General features: G+C 42.9%; 1 protein-coding gene across 1 annotated transcript in view; it reads left to right on the forward strand.

Moving 5' to 3' along the window:
• Positions 1–25,789, forward strand: part of TMEM135 (transmembrane protein 135) — a 172,329-nt gene that overhangs the window by 140,201 nt on the left and 6,339 nt on the right. The window contains exons 7-11 of the mRNA XM_081950357.1: positions 8,714–8,755; positions 10,462–10,608; positions 13,864–13,933; positions 22,216–22,383; positions 24,702–24,765. Coding sequence (XP_081806483.1) covers positions 8,714–8,755; positions 10,462–10,608; positions 13,864–13,933; positions 22,216–22,383; positions 24,702–24,765 — 491 coding nt within the window. The remainder of the gene's footprint in view (positions 1–8,713; positions 8,756–10,461; positions 10,609–13,863; positions 13,934–22,215; positions 22,384–24,701; positions 24,766–25,789) is intronic.

A 25,789-nucleotide genomic window follows, 5' to 3' on the forward strand; every position in this document is an offset into this window, starting at 1 on the left:
CCTAATCGGAACAGAATGAAAATGCTTGCAACGAGTGCAGAAAAGGACACGCTTAGAGCTGCCTTTTCCTGAAAAATAACTGCAATGACATCTTTCTTATAAGAAAAGTTACATTTTACTTCGATAATCGTTTCTCTAAAGTTACATCTCCTCTCCTAACGCTTGTAATTTTTGCTGCTGCGTGTGATGCTTGTTCTCTACTCTAGCGATTAAGCCTCACCGGAGGAGCTCTGAGACAGTCACTCTCTAAATGAGAATTTTTTTTGAAAGGTTTACAACAAGGCACATTTAGGGGGAGGAATGGAAAAGCTAATTGGTGACATTTAGCCCTTACAAAGTGGTGTGGAGACCTCTTGCCTTCACTCACAATGGGGGTGTGGAGAGAAGATTAGTGCACCCACATTCACAGCACAAGAGCAATTAGTTTTGGTCTGTGGCTAGACACAAAACGGGTAGATCTCCTTGGCACGTCGAAGTCACTGGAGGCAAATATAGCTTTCTGCAATCAGACATGTGCCTATCCAGCAGCTGCAGATTGTACTCGTATACTTGTCCGGGCATCCTTTGAGTAAGGAAAGTTAGCGAGTCTTTTGCAAGTTTCTTTCGACCCCCAACTCTCCTCCAGTATGGCTAAATTTAGACAGGATCCCTGCTGGTCCTGTTAGCTTGTGACCACGGGGATATAGCTTTTTCCTGTATCTTTTTACTTGCTTGGTCCATGGGTGTTTGTTATAAATGTGCTCCTTGTCCTCCGTCAACATCTGGCATAATGATACTCTTGGGAGAGGAAACAACTGTCCTAAATGAAATAAAGAAGCATGGAGCTGGGTAATCATCCGATAACTTAAGAGATATACAATTTTAGAGTTGTAAAATCCCGCTTTTTTTAAAGCTTCATGTCATCGGCCCGTGATGGCGAACCTATAGCAGGCATGCCGCAGGTGGCACGCAGAGCCCTGTCTGCGGGCATGCGAGCTGTCGCCCAGCTCAGCTCCACCACGCATTCACCCGCGCCTCCCATTAGCCAGCCGATTTTGGGGTCTCTGCTGCGCATGCGTGGGGGGGGGGGCATGCGAGAGACACGTATGTATGTTGGGGGGGGTTGCGGGGTTTGCGTGTACATGTGCGGGAGGTGGGGGTCGCGTGTGCGGGTTGTGGCGCAGCCCCCTCGCCGCCTGTTTTTGGCCCCGGGAGATTGGAGGGGGGCCTAGTAGACCCAAAATAGGATGCGGGGTGTGTGTGCATGCATGGCTTCCATCGCTGGCCATAGGGGGCGAGCAATTGCCCCCTGTGGAACGGGCGCGCAATTTGGGCGTCCTCCTTGATGCCCGGCTGTCAATGGATGACCATGTGGTGGCCGTGGCAAGGGGGGCGTTCCACCAGGTTCGCCTGGTGCGCCAATTGCGCCCCCTACTGGACCGGGATGCCCTACGCACGGTCACTCATGCGCTGGTGACGTCCCGCCTGGATTACTGCAACGCTCTCTACATGGGGCTGCCCTTGGGATGCGCCCGGAGACTGCAGTTAGTTCAGAATGCAGCCGCGCGGGCTGTGATGGGGAGTACGAGGTACTCCCACGTAACACCTCTCCTGCGCGAGCTGCATTGGCTACCTGTGGTTTTCCGGGTGCGTTTCAAGGTGCTGATTACCATCTTTAAAGCGCTCCATGGCACGGGACCTAGTTACTTGCGGGATCGCATCCTCCCACATACATCCCTGCGGCCAATACGCTCACACAGGGAGGGACTTCTCCTGGTGCCATCCACTGGACAATGCCGGCGGGCGACACCGAGGAGTAGGGCCTTCTCTGTGATGGGCCCAACCCTCTGGAATGACCTCCCCCCCGACATTAGAACCACTTCTGACCTCCGCTCCTTCCGGCAAAAACTGAAGACTCACCTGTTCCGATTAGCAGGCCTGGCATAATTCAACTGTCCCTCCTGGCAAACGTACTATATCTGGTTATTTTAGGGGTTTTTTAATTTACTGTATTTGTTTTTAGGGGTTTGAATTTATTTTATATCTGCTTTGTACAGTTCTTTTAACGGCATTTTAACCTCCTCCATGTCAACTGTCAACTGTACATATTTAATTTTATTGTATCTTGTTATATTTTGTATGAACTGTACACCGCCCCGAGTCCCTTTCGGGAGAGGGGGCGGTCTAGAAGCATTAAATTAAATTAAATTAAATTAAATTAAATTAAATGGGGGTGGGGGGAGCACTTGGCGGGGTCCCATGTACATGCGTGGGGGCGGGGGAGCACAGGGGTTGCACATGCATTGTATTATGAGTGACGGCTAGCCATCACGGTCATAAGCGGTACAGCCAGGGTCAATGAAAAGAAGAGCAAGGAACTGGAGGTGCTTTCGAAATATCTCTTTAAGTCATTTGTAGGGTGAAAATCGCAAATCGTATTTACAGGTAGTCCTGACTTAAGGTCACAATCGAGCCCAACATTTCAAGTGGCCAAGTAAGACACTTGTTAAGTGAGCTTTGCTCCATTTTGCCACTTTCCTTGCCACCATTGTTAAGGGAACCGTCGCAGTTGTAAAGTTAATAACGCAGTTGCTAAGTGAATCTGGCTTCCCCATTGACTTTGCTCGCCAGAGGATTTCTAAACGTGATCACGCGACCTTGGGACAGTGCGACCGTCATAAGTATGAGCCACTTGTCAACTGTCTGAATTTTGATTATAGGGCCATGGGGGATGCTCGTCAGTGTGAAAAATGGCCATATGTCATTTCTTTCTCTCCATATGATTCTAATGCCTATTTGACAGGGTTGTAGGTTACCGGTATGTGGCTCATAGGCCAATTTCAGATTCATTTTCTTTAAGAGTGTGCTTTACATGAGCCATTCTGCCTTTTTCACAGTTTGCGAACTGAGAATTTCATGCTTGCGAAGAAACTGCTGGCAAATTAACTTGAACTTCTCTTAATGGCTGAGGATATCACTGCATGGCTTTCAGTAAGAAGAAACTGGGTTTTCGCAGGATTTTAAAAGATGAGTGGGTCCCCTTAAGGTACAGATTCCTTCCTCGATTTAGCAAGCCAGAATTGTTATTTTGCTGATTCAAAGCATTGCAAGGCTAAGCCATGATTTCAGCTTCGCTCTTAATTTTCCAGCTGTTGGGAATTCCTTGAAATATAAAGTCTTCTATCTATAGGCAGTTACAGACAAAGCAATGTTTGTTAACTTAGTGATTGACCGTGGAGTGAAACTTTTCGTCTTGATTCTACACTTAAAATAAACTCAGCAGAAAATGAGTTCCCCAGATGGGGTGGAAGAGCAATTCCCAACCTGGAAAATGCTAGGTTGGAGAAGAAGACCTGAGAGGGGGTGTCAACAGCCCCAAAATAACTTGATTTGAAACCTGAGATATTTTTGTTGGTCATTCTACTGGAAAAAATATGACAAAAAGACTATGTATCTGGTCTTACATATATTAACTGCAGCTAGAATTGTACTTTGTTTCCCGGAAAATAAGACCTCCCCGGATAATAAGCCCAATCGGGCTTTTGAGCCCATGTGCTAAAATAAGCCCCCCTCCCCAAAAAATAAGCCCTCCCCAAAAATATTGCAGCACAGCAGCAGCTGTGAGGTGACCATGCTCAACACCTCATGTACCTCAAAAATAATAAGACCTCCCCGAAAATAAGGCCAAGCACTTATTTCAGGGAGGGGGGTCAAAAGAAAATAAGACCCTGTCTTATTTTCGGGGAAATGCACTATTTGTGCATCAATGGAAAAATGATGAAATACCACCAGATGAGAATATAATTAAGAAAATATTAGAATGCGCAGAAATGGACAGATTCACACTCATTATTAAGGATAAAGAAGAAACTGAATATTTCTTGACATGGGAGGTATTTTACCAATGGTTAGACAATAGAAACAGAAATTAGAAATGAGATAGATGATAGATAGATAGATAGATAGATAGATAGATAGATAGATAGATAGATAGATAGACAGACAGACAGACAGACAGACAGACAGACAGACAGACAGACAGACAGACAGACAGACAGACAGACAGACAGACAGACAGAGGAAATGTTAATGTGGAGAGAATTTGATGATGATGTTATGTACTATTGTAATTGTATTTTTTAAATAGATTTCTATTACTTTTACATTTAAAACAATGTAGTACAGCGAAGTTGAAGTGACCATACATTCACATTAGATACAACTAGACTCAGCCATTAACTATTAGCCTACTTTAGTACATTGTCTATCTTTCTGTCCAATCACAATATATACAGCTTGTTCCAGTCTTGTCACCTCGTCTTATACCAATCATAAAATCTGTTCCAGACTTCAAAATATTCTGATTCCCCTTTATTTTCAAGAGTGAGCCTATCTACTTCCTCACAGGCCAACACTTTTCTGATTATATCTAGCTCTTTTTTCTTTTTCTTTTTTCTTTCTTCCAATACTGCGCATAAGTTATGTGCACCGCAGTTAGTACATGTATAATTAGATAAAGTGTATCTTTCTTAAACCCCTCCGGTATTATACCTAGGAGAAATATTTCTGCTTTAAACAAAATTTGGTCTCCCACCATTTGTTCTAACCATGATTGAATCATTTTCCAATATTTTTTTGCTTCATTGCACATCCACCACATATAATAAAAAGTGCCTGGTGTTTTTTTTACACTTCCAACAATTTGGGGCCAGATTTTTAAACATTTTGGAGAGCCGTGCTGGGGGCAGATGCCATCTGTAGAACATCTTATAAAGGTTTTCTTTATACCCCGTTTATACGTACTATTGTAATTGTATTGATATATAGTTATATTATTAATAGTATTGTAATGAATATTATAACAAATATGGGGATTTTGATTGTTTAAAACCCAGATCTCAAACTGTTCGGTGGGAATGGAATATAAATAAAACAAATAAAATTTGACAGGCTCTTTGGGAAATGGGAAATGGCGATGGGTTTAACAGCAAATTATAGCCTGATAAATTATTATTTGCTCGGGGCTTCTACAGTATATGTAATGAACTTTGCTTTCAATTCCACTGTCCTTGGAAAGAATTTAGTCTATTCTTAGATATTCTTAATCTCTTAATAGGACTACAAATTCAAAGTGCCTTGGCTTGAGAGATACAGAATAAAAATACCTCCAGGGTTGGTGTTTTTTTTTTTTTTTTTGATGCTCACTGACAATATCAGCAAAAACCTTTTGACAGGTTTATTCCTCCCACATTTCTCACATTGTAACATGCCTGCTGGAAGAAATGTAAGTCTTACTGAGCGACATCTGGGTTTACAGTTTAAAGGCTATTCCCCTTACAGTACTGTACTCCACAAGCTATCTGTGGCTGAGCAGATGTTGCTGCTAACATCCCCAACCATCAAGGCCAATGAAATTAAATTGGAGTTGAAATTCAGCAACATCAACAGGACAGGTTCCCATCTCGACCATTTAAACTGGTTTGTGCAGAAATGTGTCTCGCTGCGCATCACAGCTGGGTTCAAGTTTAGAAGGATATACCAGAAGCCGACAGCCACTAAGGTTGCTAGCAGTTTATCTTAGAGGGTACATGACTGGAACCAGTGCCAATCTATATTAAAATGAGAACAATCTGGAGTACATAACTTCTTTCCCCCTTCTCATTCATAAGGAGAGTTAAATCCCTTTCGTTTTAGACAGAGGTTTCGTTGTTCCCTAAACACAGTTGTGTTTGTTTTTTGAGACCTTTCCCAAATCCATGTTCCTTTTGTTTATATTATACATTATATCTGTATATATAATAATAAATTAGCATCATTTTTGTACACAGAGGGGGCCCAAGACGGCTTTTTGTTTAGAAATTCCTTTCCAGATTTTAATGTTTGTCACATAAAAGACTTATTTAATTAATTATGAAAACTGCTGTTAATATTACACAATGGGGGAGATGGTGGTCCCTATCAGATTATTCATGCTTCTAGCAGGCAAATCTACAAGAAGGGCCAAATTGCACACTGCATGAACATATTCAAGTAACTTTTAAGTACCCTATTTTTCCGACTATAAGATGTACCGGAGTATAAGACGCACCAGGATTTTGAAGAGGTAAATAAGAAAAAAGTTTTAGCACTCTGTAGGCTTCCCAAACCCTCTGCATGCCTCATTTTTTGCCAAAAAAAAGAGGAGGGGGCATGCACAGCTTTGGGAGGCTTGTAGGGTGCCAGGGGACACACACACACACACATAAATGAGCAAAAAATGCCCCATTTTCCGCAAAAATGACCCATTTTTGCAAAAAAAAGGGGGTTGGCGGCGTGTAGAGGCTTTGGGAGGCTTAAAATGTGTTTCTGGGGGCTAGGGGGGGTTAAAACGGCCCATTTGTTGCTCATTTCTGCCCTCCTCAGCCCCCAGGAGCACTTTGCAAGCCTCTCAAGCCTCTTCACGTCCATTTTTGCAAAGAGGACGGGGTTTCGGTAGGCCAAAAATGCTGTATTCGGTGTATAAGATGCACCCAGATTTTCACCCTCTTTTTTGGGGGGGGGTGCGTGTTATATTCTGAAAAATACAGTAATTGGAGCTTCCAAATTGAAATTCAATGGTTTAGGCCAGGGGTGTCGAACTTGTGTCATCACGTTGCCGTCAGGTGATGTGACTTTTCCCCTCTTCGCTAAAACGGGGGTGGGCGTGGCTAGCATCTGGCCTTTGGGCTGCAAGTTTGACACCCCTGATTTAGGCATTCAAAGACATTCAAGCAAGAAAAGCCAAATGCACAGGTATAGAATAGGTGATACCTGACTCAATAGCAGTAACTGCGAGAGAGTTCTATTGGACAATCATTTCATTATGAGCCAGCAGTTGTGCTGCAGCCGCTAAAGGTGCCAATACAATTTAGCAATTAAAAGTATTGGAGCAGGCAAGAGAGGATGGATGGATGAATTTTCTTTTTTGTTGCTGTTACAATTTGCTTCTCCTTTTCTCCCTCTTTTCTTATTGTTTTTTCTCTCTCTAAGTAGGTGGCATGATTAGAAGTTAGATGGGAAAGAAAGGAAAAGTCTTTTAATAAAGGGTGACATGATTAGAAGCTAGAATAAGTGATTGAAATAAGAGAAGGGGGAATATTAGTGTATACATTTTTGTATAATAAAATGGAATTAATAATAAGGTAAAATGTGGAACAATTGAACAATGATAGATTGTAGCCTAATATATAGCCATTTGTCTGAAACGGTATAGAGTTTCCTGCCTAGGCAGGGGGTTGGACTAGAAGACCTCCAAGGTCCCTTCCAACTCTGCTATTGTATTATTGTATAACCATGTATTATTACTATAAATAAATAAGTTGACTGACTGTAATAACTATGATTAACTTTATTAGTTTTATTTGTATTAGAATATATGGCACCCAGTTGCCACACTGTTCATGCGTTGATTTGATACATTTATAAAAATTTGAAAAAAAAACTATATTTAAAAAATGCCAATGCAATCCTAGGTTACAGTTAACAGAGGGATAGAATCAAGATCACATGAGGTATTAGTACCTCTTTATAAAGCCTTAGTAAGACCCCCACTTGGAATATTGCATCCAGTTTTGATCGCCACAATATAAAAATGATGTTGAGACTCCAGAAAGAGTGCAGACAAGAGCAACAAAGATAATTAGGGGACTGGAGGCTAAAACATGAGAACAGTTGCAGGAATGTATTTTTCAATGGACTAGGGGTGACATGATAGCGATGTTCCAATATCTCAGGGGTTGCCACAAAGAAGAGGGAGTCAAGCTATTCTCCAAAGCACCTGAGGGGAGGACAAGAACCTAGAAATAAGGAGAAATATCCTGACAGTGAGAACAATGAGTGGAACGGCTTGCCTTCAGAAGCTGTGGATGCTTCATCATTGGAGGTTTTTAAGAAGAGACTGGACAACCATCTGTATGGAATGGTATAAGATCTCTCTCCTGCTTGAGCAGTGGGTTGGACTAGAAGACCTCCAAGGTCTCTTCCAGCTCTGTTCTGTTAATCTGATTTGTATTTACATATGTATTCTTACCCTGGTAAATTGGCAGAATAATTATTGAGGTTGAGCAATGGCCCTTTTTTAAAGGACAACACTCACTTACCGTATAAACAATATCTTCAATGAAATTTTCCCTTTAAACTGTTGGCTCAGCCTGCCTCCAAAATTAATTAGATAGAAAATTGAATTACCTTTTGTCCATCAGGAAAAAGTGGCCTTTAAAGAGGAAATCTGTATTTGAAGCATATTTCCAGCTCTCATAATTGGTGGCTAGTATACTAATGTGTTAAAAACATCTCAGAGGAAGCTGCCTTCTGTAGTCTGTCTAAGCATGGGATTTATTAGTTCGATGCAATCTCAAGGTGAATTGCTGCCGATTAGAGACACCTGCTGGCAGAATGTTGGAACTCTTTAGCAAATGTTGAAATGAGAAATCAAAACAAACTTTTCCCTCCCCAAAGCTGGGCTTTTGCTAAAACTGGCTGAAGCTGCTAATGTCATTTGGAATGTTTTTTTTTCGTCCTCCTGTTTGCATTACATGTATTCTTGAAAAGCTATAACCTATCATAAAACCCCAGGAAATGCAGACGTATTATCCTAAGCTGGACTGATTGGAAGCCTGCGAGGAAATAAGCTGTAAAGGCTACTGTGGAAATTGCCTCCACAGTAAGGTTGTTCTTGGTTACTCATACCCCAAATATGTGTCTTTTTTAATTTCAGAAACAAGGACGGTTTGAAAGGATTTACATTCTCCGCACTGAAGTAAGTGAACCCAAGCAAGTCTCTCTTTTGCAGCCTGCCTGACCAGCTCAGATGGAGTGAAATTTTGGACAAATTTAATCTGCAATGCACAAGCAACAACACAACCCATATGGCAGAATGTGGCCATTCAGAAATGGAAAATCAGAGCCCTGGCAAAACTTTTCTTTGAATTGCAGTGTGAATGTCATCAAACCACTTCTCTAATACTAATTGGGTTTGAATTAAATGACATCCGCTTTAGGTTTCCAGCTCAGTGTATTTTCTCTATTGTATCTGTGTCTCTGCACTTAGAGAACAAGTGGAGCCCTCAATTCAAACAAGATTATGGATGGGGAAACGGGGGAAATTAAATAGTATGCAAGACACGTGTATTTAAGTTTCTTTTCAAAGGTGCCTAGGCTGCTCAAAATTTTCAAAAGACTAGGAATATCTCTTTTGGGGGATTCATTTTTACTGGTGTTTTGAGTAAGATAGCAGTCATCTAAATTTGACAGACAAATATTTTTGTGTGTGGGGGGGGAGGTGTAGAATTTCATTTCAGGTAGTCCTTGACTCACGACATCATTGAGCCTGGAATTACACTTGTAAATTGTGCCAGTCGTTAAGAGAGTCAGGATGTGACTAGGTCTGAATTTACAACCTTTTTGAATCTCTGTTTTCGTTAAGCAAACACCATGGTCATTAAGGAAAACCGGTCTCTGCAACGGGTGGGTTTTTTTTTTGACGGACACCGTAAATAAACATCAGTTTCTGGCAGTAGGAGTCATAGATTGGTGATGTGACTGTGGGATGCTGCAAACAGTCCGAAATACGATCACATGACCATAGGGGGTGGGAGCATCAGGACTTTGAATCTGGCTCATAAGCAACCCTTGGGAGGTCACTAAGGTTGAATAGTCACTAAGCGACCGGTCATAAGTCGAGGACTATCTGCATTAGGTTCTGGCAATTCACTTTCTCTTGGTTACCTCATTTCTGTTTTGGATGGCCACAATATATAAAGTTGTTATGACATCATTTAAATGTAATTAAAAATGATTAAAAAACAGACTTTAGTATTTGTATATGTTTCCTATATAGAGAAGTACCATAGTTTTTGCTCCATAAGACATACTTTTTTGTCTCCCAAAAGTGGGTGGAAATGTCTGTGCATCTTGAGGATCGAACATTGCTGAAGCCCTGCCCACCCACTGGCCCCCACCCTTCAGCCATTTTTGGCCTCCACCTGCCTCGTTTTTGGCTTCTGCACGTCCTGTTTTCGGCCTCCGCGTGCCTCATTTTCAGCCTTTGCGCACACTGTGAAGGAGGCGGAAAATGGGACACGTGGAGGCTGAAAAAAGGCTGTGCGGAGGCCGACAGTGGGAGTGCATTTTATGGTCAGGTGTGTGTTATGGAGCGAATAATATGGTACACTCTTTTTTTTAACTTTCCAAACTGTCCCGTCGTCATCATTAATACATTCACAATAGAATATTAACTCTTATAATAAGCAGGGCTTCCTATTTTTGACAAATAGCACATCGTTTCGTACGTATGTAAAGCTAACAAGTCAGGCAACAAGCTAATATGTTGAAAACCTTGCCATAATAGGTTTAAAACTGTAAATACCCCGTCGTGCAATATAATCAGAAGCCGTTGCAGTGTATGCTATAAAAGGAATAGCGGAGGTCAGGTAGCTTAATAAATGTGTTCTGTTTCCTGATCAGATTCATTGTAGGGAAAGAAGAAATTCCCACCCACTCGTATGTACCAGAAGGAGCTTTTGTAAAGAAAGAGATTAAAATGCAACACTGCGAAGATAGAACACGGCAAATGAATTTTATTGCGACGACAAAAAAAATTGTGGACAACATGTGAGTGCAAAATGTTCATTCTTTCTAACGCCTGTTTTCATCTGTACATTATCTTGTGCAATGGTAATGTTGCACTGCCCCTTTTTTTATATTAACCCCAATATTTGTGCTGATTAACTGATTTACACACCTCTCTCTGCTTCCGTTATATAACAGTAGTACTTAGACTTATATGCTGCTTTACTGTGCTTTATAGCACTTTCTGAGCGGTTTGCAATGTCAGCATATTGCCCCTAACAATCGGGGTCCTCATTTTACAAACCTCAGAAGCCTCCGGAGGGCAAAAACCTGTCCAACGTGCAAACCGGAAGTCCATTCCCGAACCGGTTTGCGCGTTGGGTGGTTTTTTTTGCCCTTTGGAGGCTTCAGGGAAGCCTCCGGAGGGGGGTGGGGGAGGCCATGTGTGGGGCAGCGGGAGGGGGGTTAATCACGTGCACATGCGCAGGGGGCATGGTGCCAGGGGGGGCATTAAATTATGGGGGTGGACACGTATGGCACCCAAGGCGAAAGAGGTTCTCCATCACTGGTCTAGTGATTTAAGGCACAAGAAACCAGGAAAGTGTCAGTTATAATCCTGCTTTATACATGAAATTAGGCTGAATGACTTTGGGCAGTTACTCTTTCTCCGTCCAACTCACCTCCCAAGATTAATTATTGTGGGGAAAATAGGGAGAGGAAGGAGTGCAGATAATCCTCAGTTTATGACCACATTTGTGTTCCAATTTTCCATTGGTAAGCAAGACAATTGTTACGTGAGTTTTGTTCCGTTTCATTTGCCACAATTGTGGAAAAACTGCAGTTGTTAAGTTAGTAACATGCTTGTTGAGGGAATCTGGCTTCCTCATGTTCAGATCACAAAAGGTGGTTACATGACCCCGGGGAACTACAACCATCATAAATACACGCCAGTTGCCAACCATCCGAATTTTGACCACGTGACCATGAGGATTTCGCAATAAGTGTGAAAAATGGTCATAAGTCACTTTTTCCAGTGCCGTTGTAACTTCGAATGGTCACTAAGTCGAGGACTACCTGTGTTAGGTATGTTTGTCACCATATGTTACTAATACAAATAATAAAGGCAGGATTAAATAAAACCTGTGCTTCGGAGTAGAATGGAGGAGCTGAAGTCGAATGGCTCTAAAGTGGAATGGAGGAGCAGCCGGTAATGTCTTATTTTTGCTGGTTTCCAGAGCAGAAGAGAAAATATCTCAGAGGCATATTTAACGAATTCTCTTTACTTAATTTTACTATCTGAATCCTCAAGATTCCTGGTCCTTGCCCTATGAGTAATCAAAAGTTTTGAACCAGTCTGTGCATGCGCAGAACAAATTTAAGTGGAAACCCCCCCCCCCATTTTTTAAGGTTTTGCGTGTGCGCAGACCTTTTTATTTGCAAATGTGCTCGCATGTGCAGTGCGCGTCTAGCGTGCACAAAATTTTTGAGGCCCCGAACCAGCAGCAATGCCAGCAGCAACCTACCCCTGGTTTGGATCAATCCAGATAAGAAACTTTATTCAACCGCGAATCGGCCAATGCATAACAAAAAGCTGTTGGCAACCTGTCAGTAGCTCCATCAGTTCCATTAAGAAAATCTTTCAATGCAGGACTTAAAAAAAAAAAGAGTCTTGAACATTCAGCAAACAAGGTGAATAAACCTCCTTTGGTATTTCTAATGTCCCATTTGCACATGTCCCCCCCAAAACCCACACTGAGTTCTTAATCTTAATCCTCTTATCATATTTCTCTCCCATGTGTTTCCTTTCAGATACAGCTAAGTCTAAATGTCTGTAACGCGATCATGTCCTCATTACCATTTTTTTTTTTTTTGCTACACAAACTGACCTGATGGATGATTTATGACTAATACGCTTTTTGCAGGCCATAATTCAAAGCTTCCCAAAAAATATTTGGCACAGTGTGAAGATTGAGTAATGTTGTTTTTGTGCTCCGAACGGCAAATATTTGAGCGCAAGAAAATTTAATTTCTAGAACCGGGATCAAATTGATTTCCTTGTAATTCCAGCTGATAATGTCTAACAACTGGACAGCCCTCCCTGAAGTATTTATCATTTTCAACTCCTCTGCCAGTTTTTTTTTTCCCTGCCATAAAACTGCTGGAATCCCACATTGACGGAATTTGTACTGTTCTAACGCTCATGGAAAGTGAAGTCCCGCAAGCTTGGAAGAATATAAATTTGGCAGGCTTTACAGATTCTCTGCTGGGTCTGGAAAGGCAATAACATACAATCTCCCAACTAACCTTTGTGCCCTTTTTTCTGCAATATTTCTTCAGGGAGGTGTATATAACACTGCCAAACACATTCCTGGCTACCTGGAGATCACTCAGCTGATGGGGTCCTCCTCCCGATAAAATTAACCTAGAAATGAGAATTGGTCTTTAAGGTACAGCTGTAAACTGTCACTGAGATTTCCCCACCCCCTCTTATCCAGGATGATTGTGTTGTTTGCAACAAGGTTCTGAGGTCCAAGTGAGAGCATGGGAGGAGGTCCCAGGCTATTTTTCTGGGGCAAAGTGAACACATACATATTCATGCATACCGCTATTTTTTTTTTAAACAAAGATGCAGACGGGATTGATGTTGGACTCTATACATATAACAACGGCTGTGTGTGTTCCAGCATAACTCTGGAACGCCTCAAGCAATTTCAACCAAACTTGGTACACAGATGACTTACTCTGGAAACAAATACTGTGGGGGTAAGACACCCCTAACACTCCTCGGGGTCTGTGTTCTGTTACGATACAGCCTATTGTGCCTTCAAATGGCTTCTACCGTACGGCCTTAAAATGGCTTCTACTGTACAGCGCTATGGAATTGCCATGGTAACAGTTTCACAGTACACAAAGGAGCTCCCTCTGGTAAGGGGGAAAAGCCAACACTAGATATTAAGGTGGTATCACTTTCCTTGACGCTTCTGGGGACATAAGGAAATCATTTGGAACTAATTTAATTGTCGCCGAAACAAGGGCTTGTCCAGTCTAATACAGGATTAGGATAAATGAATACCCGAGCAACGCCGTGTTATCAACTAGTATTGTATAAAATATGCCACATTTTCAAAACTTACTGTTACAGGTATCCACATCTAGGCACCATAAATAAAAACTTGATAAGTACAAACAATGAAGTACTGATAGGAGAATACTTCATATACGTTGGAGAAAATAGAACATATAGCTGTGGAATGCAGAAAAAATCTAGAGTCAACGTTGTCTTGTTTACTTTTTCAGATGCAAAAATGGTCCCAGGCACAGATGTTGTAAGCACTACGAAGATAATTGCATCTCATATTGCATTAAAGTGAGTCAACACCAGGCCTTCCATTCGCAGATAGATACCTAAAAATTAACAGGAAAGTAAAAGAAACGGATGAAAGTTGCAATGGGTTTGTTCCTGCTCTAATCCGTGGTCTAGAAATAGATGTGGTGACTTAGAAATGAATGTTACTTTTACATGATTCTCGTCAGATAGTCTCTCAAGCCATGTTCTTTTCACTTAATATTATGTGGATCAGTGGTGGGATTCAAATTTTTTTACTACTGGTTGTGTGGGCGTAGCTTGGTGGGCATGACATGACTTGGTTGGCATGGCTTGGTGAGCATGGCAGGGGAAAGATACTGCAAAATCCCCATTCCCTCCCCACTCCAGGGGAAGGATACTGCAAAATCTCCATTCTCTCTCCACTCCAGGGGAAGGATACTGCAAAATCTCCTTTCTCTCCCACTCCAGGGGAAGGATACTGCAAAATCCCCATTCCCTCCCCACTCCAGGGGAAGGATACTGCAAAATCTCCTTTCTCTCCCCACTCCAGGGGAAGGATACTGCAAAATCTCCTTTCTCTCCCCACTCCAGGGGAAGGATACTGCAAAATCTCCTTTCTCTCCCCACTCCAGGGGAAGGATACTGCAAAATCTCCTTTCTCTCCCCACTCCAGGGGAAGGATACTGCAAAATCTCCTTTCTCACCCCACTCCAGGGGAAGGATACTGCAAAATCTCAATTCTCTCTCCACTCCAGGGGAAGGATACTGCAAAATCTCCATTCCCTCTCCACTCCAGGGGAAGGATACTGCAAAATCCCCATTCCCTCCCACTCCAGGGGAAGGATAATGCAAAATCCCCATTCCCTCTCCACTCCAGGGGAAGGATACTGCAAAATCTCCTTTCTCTCCCACTCCAGGGGAAGGATACTGCAAAATCCCCATTCCCTCCCCACTCCAGGGGAAGGATACTGCAAAATCTCCTTTCTCTCCCCACTCCAGGGGAAGGATACTGCAAAATCTCCTTTCTCTCCCCACTCCAGGGGAAGGATACTGCAAAATCTCCTTTCTCTCCCCACTCCAGGGGAAGGATACTGCAAAATCTCCTTTCTCACCCCACTCCAGGGGAAGGATACTGCAAAATCTCAATTCTCTCTCCACTCCAGGGGAAGGATACTGCAAAATCTCCATTCCCTCTCCACTCCAGGGGAAAGATACTGCAAAATCTCCTTTCTCTCCCCACTCCAGGGGAAGGATACTGCAAAATCTCCATTCTCTCTCCACTCCAGGGGAAGGATACTGCAAAATCTCAATTCCCTCTCAACTCCAGGGGAAGGATACTGCAAAATCTCCATTCCCTCTCCACTCCAGGGGAAGGATTCTGCAAAATCTCCTTTCTCTCCCCACTCCAGGGGAAGGATACTGCAAAATCTCAATTCCCTCTCCACTCCAGGGGAAGGATACTGCAAAATCTCCATTCCCTCTCCACTCCAGGGGAAGGATACTGCAAAATCTCCATTCCCTCTCCACTCCAGGGGAAGGATACTGCAAAATCTCCTTTCTCTCCCCACTCCAGGGGAAGGATACTGCAAAATCCCCATTCCCTCCCCACTCCAGGGGAGGGATACTGCAATATCCCCATTTCCTCCAGATCAGCTAGGACTCGGGAGGCAAAGAATAGATGGGGCGGGGCAGGTCAGAGGTGGTATTTACTGGTTCTCCAAACTACTCAAAATTTCCGCTGCCGGTTCTCCAGAACTGGTCATAACCTGCTGAATACCACCTTTGATGTGGATGTCACAGTTGTAATTAGTAAACCATAGTTTATGGCAGAGATAGGTAATAGACCAGGGGTGTCAAACTCAACTTCATTGAGGGGCACGCCAGGTTTGTGTTTTACCTCAGGGGGGCGGGGTGGGTGTAGTCGGCTCAGTGTCACTTGTGTTAGGGGCACCTGTGGTGGCCTGAGTGCTCTTCCAGCGAAATTGGAGCTTGTGAGGGCCGTGCATGGCCCTCACAAGCTTCATTTTCTGCTACAACAGCTTCCTGCAACCCTCTTCCAGCAAAAAATGGAGTTTGGGAGGACCACAGGCAGTTTCCCCTGACAGAGGCACCAGAGACCAGTCCTTTGCTGTTTCATAATTAACTCTACAATAAGAGGGAGTCAGGAGAGCTCACTCTCTCTCTCTCTGCTTCTCCTATGCTTGATAACTACTTGCTCGCTTGATGACTGGAACGTGAACTGCGACTGTAAGCAATTGTCTGTTTTTTGAAGTGTGTTTGGACATATATCTACTATCACTGCTTGTGAAGCAATTATTAGTAGTAAAGCTACTTGTGTTTTACTAGCAGTGTCTGAAACTCTATTTGCGTGTTTTTTCTACTAGCAACGTTCTTTCTCTCTAGCTGTACATTCTGCTGCGCTATTTTCTCTCTCCCAACAGAGATACCCCTAACAAGCATGCCTATCTTATATTTTATGCAGGTAGTCCTCGGTTTACGACCACTTACCTAGCGACTGTTCAAAGTTATAACTAACCCTCCAAAAGATACTTATGAACTGGTTCCAAAGTTCTGAAGGACAACACCCCCACTCCGTAGTTCATATGACCATATTTCAGACTCTGGACACATGACCCACATATATGACTATTTGCAGCATCCCATAGTCACATGACCAGTTTCCGACATTTTTTTTTCCCTCCATGAACCAGGGTTTATTTTTTCCTTCCAGCAAAAGCGCCCCATGTAAAAACAATAGGTTTGCTTAACGACCCCGGTGTTTGTTTAATAACCATCCCAAAAGCTTAAAGGCAGGTTGGCTACCTGTATGGTCCACTTTACAACTGTCACAACTCATGACAATAATTGGCAGGTTCAACGATGGTTGTAAGTTGAGGGCTACCCTAATTCTGGGTGCCTTAGGGATGCCTTTCCAAAGAATTTTTTCTCCCAAGAACTGTCCCCTCTTCTTTTTAAGTATTTTCCTCCAAAAGAATAGGACACATTTTAACCAATGCAGGTTCTTCAACCTATATTAGACCATGGTGTTCAATCTTGGCGACGTTAAGACTTGTGGACTTCAACTCCCAGAATTCCCCAGCCAGCATGGCTGGCTGGGGAATTCTGGGAGTTGAAGTCCACTGGTCTGAAAGTTGTGGACTTGTGGACTACAGGTTAAGACTTGTGGACTTCAACTCCCAGAATTCCCCAGCCCTGCCTTTAGAGGTATATATTGAATAGAGATTTTATCCCTCATAATACTATAGCCACCGGACAAACAAAATGGTTTCCCAGCCTTTATTAATTCTGAGGCATTTGCTTGGCTGTTCTGGAGAAAATGCTGGATTGTTAGCAATTATAGTAATAGTAATTTTTTTTTGAAGTAAAGCATCAGGAGGTATACACCAGGGGTGTCAAACCTGCGGCCCACAGGCCGGATGCGTCACATGCTGGCCACACCCACCTCCGGTTTAGCAAAGGGGGAAAAAGTCACGCTACGTCACGTGACGACAACGTGACACCCCTGGTATCAGTTGGGTTGCTGCCAGCATTGCTGCTGGTTTGCTTCGTGCGTGCTTTGCTGCGCAGTTGACCGCAAATTGTTCTGCCCATGCGCAGAACTTGAAAAAATGACTAACAAACAAGCCGGCAGCGGGAACCAGGAAACTGGTCTGGGGCGTGGCCAGCCTGCCATCCCTACCGGTTTGGTGACCCAGTCCCAATTTCCATTACCTGTTCGCCCGAACTGGTGCGAACCGGTAGCAACCTACCTCTGGCTGGTATACACTAACAGATGCAGTGAACTAGCAGCTTCTGCAACTCGGCTTATAGCAATTTTCTTTGGCAACCAGCCTTCTTAAGCAAGCATCTTCAAAAGTATGTTGGTTTAACAAGTCAACCTTTCCTTTGGCATGGCTGTAGCCTTGCAGGTGGAAGAAATGGTCCATTAGTGTCAACGATAAGCTTTTAAAGCTGTTTGAAAAGCAAGGCCTTATGTGTCTCAACTAATCGAATTATGGCCCAGAAACCATGTAACAGATCCCACTTACAACCGGTCCCCCGTATTGGCTCAAATATTTGGAATGTGCTGTCCTCAGCAGCTCAAGTTAGCAGCATCCATACAGCTGCATTGTCTTTCTATGTATTGGGACAATTATTATTATTATTATTTTTGAAGCCAACTTGTGAATCTAGTTTTAAGGATCATGGGAGAAAATCCACAGTTGTTGCCTACACGAAGAGCCGTCATTGCGCAGGGGTATAAATTATCCTCCCCCCAGAGTGTGACTAGTGTGTGTTTCCTTTCCGTAACTTCAGGAGAAAATTATTTTGGCTGGAATTTGACTAGGACAGGTGTGAACACCTGCTTCTCTTTCTTTGGTGATTTTTAAATTTGGATTTTGAAAGTAATATTTATTGGGCAAAACTGGCTTTTGAGGGAAAAGGTTGTATTTGCCCCTATTATTTTCTTAAGTTCAGACTTACCATAATTTTCGGAGTATAAGACGCACCTTTTTCCCTCAAAAAAGAGGGTGAAAATCTGGTTCCATTTTATACACTGAATACAGCATTTTTGGCCCCCGGAACCCCACCCATTTGCAAAAATGGCCGTGCATAGCCTTTAGGAGGCTTTCAGAGTGCTCTTGGGGGCTGGGGAGGGCAAAAACGAGCAAAAAACAGGCAATTTTTTCTCATTTTTGTCCCCCCCAGAAGCATTCTATAAGCCGCCTAAAGGCTATGCATTCCCTTTTTTTGACAAAAAAATGGGCCTGTTTTCATGAAAAACGTGAAAAAAATGAGAGGCATGCTGAAAAAACTAGTGGAAAATGTGCTGGTTTTTTGCTCATTTTTGCCTCCCCCCCAAGCCCCCAAGAGCACTCTACAAGCCTCCTAAAAGCTATGCGTGCCCTTTTTTTTTGACAAAAAAACAGGCCCGTTTTTGGGAGGTCTGCAGAGTGCAAAAACCTTTTTTTAAAAAAAATTTGTCTCTTCAAAATCTTTGTGCGTCTTATACTCCGGTGCGTCTTATACTCCGAAAAATACGGTAAGTGGTTTGGCTTGTCAACGGTAAGTTAAAAAAAATAACAACCCAGCCAATTGAAGACAAAATGCAATTCAGTAGCTTGCGTATTTCGACAGTGTGTTTGTTGCGTTTTTGCGCTGAGCAGGACTTGTCTACTTCCTGCGTGTCCGCTCTTAGAGCAGATTGCAACCAGCCACATACCAGTACAATCCAAACATCTACTAATCAACAGAAGAGGCTGTTGTTTGGGTAGCTTTAGTTTCAAGTTATGCCTTGACTTTGTCCACAATTGTCTCACGTAAGCGGGCTTGGATTTCATTGGCTAGACATATTTTCAGCAATTACTTCCCTCTCACGGCTACCAGCACACACTACCCTCTTTAATCGCACCCACAATTCTTGTACCCTGACCCTGTAAAGTAATACGCAGTAATCAGCACTATAAATAAATCATCAAATGCTCTGTTTAAAAATAGAAAACAACCTCCTTGAAAGTCAAGAAATTGAAAGGGTCATTGTAAATGAGGCCGGCGTTCCCTTTCTCACAATAATCAACCAAGCCCTTTGGGGAACTCTTGAGCAGGACAAGCAAGAGAGAGCGAGAGAGAGTCTAGCTATTCCTCCACCGTCATTGATTCTGGCGTTTATGGACCTCGTGATCCCTAAAAGACTCAGATCAACTTTATCCTTGACAGCTTTACTGCCAATCTGAGTAGTTAAGGAGTGGTAAACTTCGGGTTTTTAAGATGCCTGTGCCAGTTGTTCCAGCAGGTGATGCCATCGGACGATCCTCTCTTTGTACACTTTTCTTGTTAGCTTGACTAGAAGTGTTGTGAAGCACAGGATTAAAATGTCCATATTTGCGGGAAATTGGATAGTCCTTCTTCGCCCATGGTTCTGGAGGCCACACCTGATATTTCTCCTTTGAACTTTTGGTTCCTTTGGAGGGGTGGTGTCCTTACTGTCTTGCCAGTTGCCCAGTGGTGGGATTCAAATAATTTAATAACAACCGGTTCTCTGCCCTAATGACCTGCTGGGTGGGCGTGGCCAGGGGATGTGACAGGCAGCACTCAGTCTCCTGCACCACCACCCCCGGGGAAAAATTCATTTAACAACTGTTTTACTTAGCAACAGAAATGTGAGGCTTGGTTGGGGTCATAAGTTGAGGACTACCCATCTTCTTAATGAATTTGTGGTCATCCAGTACATCCCGTATAGGAAACGGTTGCTCAGTGGCTAAGACACTGAGCTTGTCGATCAGAAATACCTAGCTCCGCATAACGGAGTGAGCTTCCATTACTTGTCCCAGTTTCTGCCAACCTAGCAGTTTGAAAGCTTGTAAAAATGCAAGTAGAAAAATAGGAACCACCTTTGGTGGGAAAGTAACAGTGTTCCATGCGCCTTTGGCATTTAGTCATGCCAGCCACATGACCACAGAGACGTCTTTGGACAGTGCTGGTTCTTCGGCTTTGAAACTGAGATGAGCACCGCCCCCTAGAGTCAGGAACGACTAGCACATATGTGCGAGGGGAACCTTTACCTTTAGTACATTGAGATAGAAAAATGTAAGGGTTTTCCCCCTGTCCAGTCCCAATTCTAGGGCACTGCTCATTTCCGTTTCCTCGCCGAGGAAGCCAGTTATAGATAGGAAGGATATTAACTCTGCAAAAATATTAATTTCTTTAAGCTGTTTTTACATTTACAACTTTTGTCTGCATTTTGGGAGTCCCAAAAGGAATTTTCCTTGAGGTTAATGACTCTGAAATTGTTTTGCCTTTTTCTTGGCGCAGTTTGGTAGCGTAAGTCATCTGGAACTGTGTTTGCTTTCAGATAAGTTGTACTAATCCTTGCTCTTGCACTTAGCCATGTTGGCGCTAGTTTGTGTGTATGTTTGTGTGTGTGTGTGTGCGAGAGAAGGTTTTAGAAATCTGATTTGACAGTGTTACAAAGGACTCCTATGAGATTCCCGAGACTCACATTACGTGAAGTCTAAAAGAAACATTCAGAATAGCAGGCCCTTAGAAAGGGGAGAGCAGCAAGAATCTACAATGGTTTTCCAAGCTGGCGACTTTAAGGTGTGCGGATTTCAATTTCCTAGAATTCCAGCCAGCAATTCAAGGAGTTGAAGTCCATGCAAGTTGCCTGGGTTTTTAAAATGCTACTCTTAACGCTTAGGCAGACAGTTGAAAGGATATTCCTGAAAACCTTGATGTGATTTGCAGTGATGGCTAACCTGGAGCGAGGGTGTGCGTTCATGCCGGAGCGCTGGAACCCGGAAGAGAGCAGCTGGCCGGTGCGGATGTGCATGGCAGCCAGCTGTTCTTCCAGGTTCCTTTGCGCTCATGGGCACCGGAACCCGGAAGAGAGCAGCTGGCCGGTGCGTATGCGTGCAACGGAACCCGGAAAAGCAGCTGACAATGGCATGTGTGCCCACATCTGCCTGCCACCTCTGGCATGTGCACCATAGGTTCTCTTCTGATCTAGGCTTCCTGAGAAAGCATAAATCACAGTCCCCAAAACCCTCTTTTATTTATACGGCTGGGAATTACGGTCAGCCGTAGCCCATAAAGGCTCACAATCTATGAAGTATCCGACAAATGTCTGCTCGAGTTGCCACAGTCTTTCAGGGTAATGTTGATAAGCGCCCATCTTTATCTCCCTTGAAACGCTGCCAGAGACCTAATTGCCCATTAGTTTTGCAAGGCCAAAGGTAGCGCAGAGCCAAACAGAACCTCTCAAAGCTTGAACCGACCAGATGAACTAATTGCTTCCTGCAAACGTTCACGTCCGCTTGCTCCTCTTTTATGCCTTATGGGAGGGGCCAACCATCTCCAAGCCTTACTCCCGAGTTGTCCCTTTTGTCTTAACTGTTCTTGCCTTCTGGCAGCTCTACGCATGTGCACACTGGGAACAGGCTCACACTGTTCTGCCTCCCTGAGGTCAGACTCCACAGACTCCGGAGGCAGCACATCACTACCAGATGGCCTTGGCCCCCTCTCTGCCTCTGATGCAGAGCCCTCGTCCGAGACTTCCCTAGACTCGGGCGCTGCCGGCCCCCGGCGGACCACAACAGGTTTGCCATCACGGTTCTAGAGTCTCGACATCTTTTTTTTGTTACATCGTAGTGACCAAAACTGGATGTAGTATCCCAAGTGTGGCCTTACCAAGGCATTATAAAGTGGTATTAACCCTTCACCTGATCTTTATTCTCTGTTAACGCAACCTATTATTCCTTATGAGCAGAGTTCCCAAGACCGTTTCTCTCTCTCTCATGGCACATTCGTAATATCTTTCCTAGGGCTTCATTAGGATGTTTAGCGTCGGGTACCTGATCCAGTGTTGCCTCCGCATCCCATCCGCGTTCCGACATCTGTTTACGAAACCATCCCGGCTTCTCTCGCTTTTCTACAACAAAGAAAACTTCCAGCTTGGAGCTTTCCTTGGGTCATTTGTCAGCATATACAAAGTAAGTTTCGAAACGGCTGAAAAATTAGAACGTGATGATGCTGAGCTCCTCATCTGACCTCAGCAGCCGCCGTGGTTGCAACCCTCTAGCTTACAAATTCCTTTATTGTTCTGAAGCAGAGTATCTCCTGCCACTAAATTAAACATGTTATTTGCAAACAGTTTTGAAGGGGTGGGGTGGGGAAATACAGTGGCATTAACCAACCTTGTTATTTTTTAACCTAACTAGCCAATAATCCGGCGTTGCCCGGGTATTTATTTATAGGGGAAAATGTCCAGACCAAACGTAATTTCTAATGTTGGATTTTCCCCCTTACCAGAGGGAACCCCCTTGGGGAGTACTGTGAAGCCGTTACCATGGCAACTTCACTGCGCTGTAAAGTAGAAGCCATTTTACGGCAGTACAGTAGAAGCCATTTAAAGGCACAACAGGCTGCATCTTAACAGAACACAAACTCCGAGCGGTTTTAAAGGTTGTCTTACCACCCCCAGTATTTTTCTCCAGAGAGTAAGTCATCTGTGTACGAAGTTTGGTTGAAATTGCTCAAGGCAATTTCATCTATCTATGGATAAAAAGACTTAATGCTCCTTAGTGAGCATTACAGAAAATTGGTGGGTTTCCATCAGAAATTCGTAGCCTCCCTAATAGGGGCAAGGTGGAAATTCACATGATTTCGCTTTCTCTGACCATAAGTCTTTATAAAACCACCTCTAATATTTTAAATTAAACTTTAATGAATTAATGTTATTAGTTTTTTATCATCTATCTATCTTCGTTCTCTCTCATCCATCTCTCTCTCTCTCTCTCTGTCTGTCTGTCTGTCTATCTATCTATCTATCTATCTATCTATCTATCTATCTATCTATCTATCTATCTATCTATCTCTATCTCTCTATCTATTTATTTTCGCTCTCTCTGTCTGTCTATCTTAGTTCTATCTCATATCTCTCTCTTTCTATGTATGTATGTATGTATGTATGTATGTATGTATGTATCATCTATCTATCTATCTATCTATCTATCTATCTATCTATCTATCTATATCTATCTATCTATCATCTATCTATCTATCTTCGCTCTCTCTCATATCTCTCTCTCATCTGTCTGTCTGTCTGTCTGTCTGTCTGTCTGTCTGTCTGTCTGTCTGTCTGTCTGTCTATCTATCCGGCCACATAACTTTGGAGACATCTGGAAAGTGCTGGCTCTTTAGCTTTGAAACGGAGATGAGCACTGCCTTCTAGAGTCGGAAACGACTAGCACATATGTACAATGGAATTACCTATCTATTTACATCCCACTTTTGTTATTTTTATAAGTAATTCAAGGCAGCAAACATGCCTAATATTCCTTCCTTCTCCTACTGCCCTCAAAACAACAACCCTGTGAGGTGGGTTGGGCTGAGAAGGAGTGACTGACCCAATGTCACCCAGCTGGTTTTCATGCCTAAGGCGGGACTAGAACTCACAATCTCCTGTTCCAGGCCAGCACCTGAATCACCGGACCAAACTTTCTTAGCTACCTGTCTGATGTTTATTTATTTATTTGCAGTTATTTATCAAACAAGAATTACAAATTTGAATGAGCAGAATGAAAACCATTAAAATGTGACAGGGGCCATAAGCACCTTAGTACATTTACAGGCGCCCCCCCCCCCCTTATGAAATATGGGGTGAGGTGCACAGAAGTTAAATTAGAAATAAAACTGTGAAAGTCAGTAGCTGAGACAACTGAATCCTGAATTCCAGACTTTGACAACTCAGTTACAAAAATATAATTTTTTTGCAGTCAAGTTTAAAGTGATTTACTGTACATTAAATTTAAAGTGGTGTTACTGTTAAAACTAAAAAAAAGTCATTTAGGGGTAAGATGTTACTACGTACAGTTTTATATGCAATACCTGAATGTATTGGCGAAGCAAAATCTCCATAACAGAAGTTTAAAACAGAAAATAAATATATAGGCTTCTTTGTGTGAGGAGGATGTTTAAGATAACAGTTTGCTAATTATTAAATGCCTGAATAAAGTCTGTATAAGAAGGGAAGAACATATACATTTGCACGCATGCAAACACTTCTACACCTTTGAATTTGGCGGAACCCTTCTCCTGTTGAACAGTCTTTAATATATATCCAAAGACAGTGTTTATTTTATTTTATAAGTCATAGCACAGGGTAGCTATAAAATAGTGACAAAACCTGAAGCCGTAATCAGCAATTTTCTTGGCTTGATTAAATTCTAAGTCTGTTATTGGGATCTTTGTTACTAAATTATTGTGTTGCAATGACAAAAATGTTGCCATGATTACCTTAAAAATGCAGGGTACTAGCTGTTTCCTGCGATGGGTACGGAATCTGGACGATGAGGTACACGCACTCTTTGCAGGTAAATCTACATTTCCTCCCAACAGTCTCTGTCAGAGCTACCGTATTTCCCTGAAAATAAGACAGGGTCTTATTTTCTTTTGACCCCCCCCCCCCCCGAAATAAGCACTTGGCCTTATTTTCAGGGAGGTTTTATTATTTTTGAGGCGCAGGAGGCAGCGAGTGTGGGAACGAAGCCCAAGAGAACTTGTACAGGAATTTTTTTAAACGTTGACTAAGAAAGAAGGGACTTAACATAGAATCCTACAAGTCTGAATATATTAGTTGAATAGCCGATTGGGAGATATGCTGATCATTGTGATATCTTCTCCTGGTGTTAAAAATCAGCATTCATCCGATGGAAGCTGAACGATGAAAGATTTAAAACAAGCCAAAGGAATCCCTTCTTCACACAGTGCATGACTGAAGTGTAATTCGCTACTGGTGATGTGATATACCGTATTTTTCGGAGTATAAGATGCACCTTTTTTTCCTCAAAAAAGAGGCTGAAAATCAGGATGCGTCTTATACACTGAATACAGAATTTTTGCCTCCTGAAACCCCATCCCCTTCACCAAAATGGCCGTGCATAGCCTTTAGGAGGTTTTCAGAGTGCTCCTGGGGGCTGGGGAGGGCAAAAGTGAGCGAAAAACGGGCCGTTTTTTAAAAAGGCTATGCATGCCCTTTTTTTTTTTTTTTTTACAAAAAACATCAAACGGGCCGTTTTTGGGAGGTCTGCAGAGTGCAAAAACTTTTTTAAAAAATTTGCCTCTTCAAAATCTTGGTGTATCTTATACTCTGGTGCGTCTTATACTCCGAAAAATATGGTACATAATTTGCAGTGGCTTCAGATAGAGCATCAAGCTTTAAGTGACTTCTGACGGTCACAGGGATGTATTAGCCTTCTCCAGCATGATTCTGTGGAGCAAATTGGAAAGGGAAGGCTGATCCATTTTACCTCAAGTACCTGAGCTCTTTATAAATCTTCCATGTGCAAAGATATCTCAGTGACATCAAGTTGAGACAGGATGAACTAGATAAACTTT

Source organism: Natrix helvetica, assembly GCF_964273705.1.
Source record: "Natrix helvetica genome assembly, chromosome: 4".
NCBI classification, from domain to species: Eukaryota; Metazoa; Chordata; class Lepidosauria; order Squamata; family Natricidae; genus Natrix; species Natrix helvetica.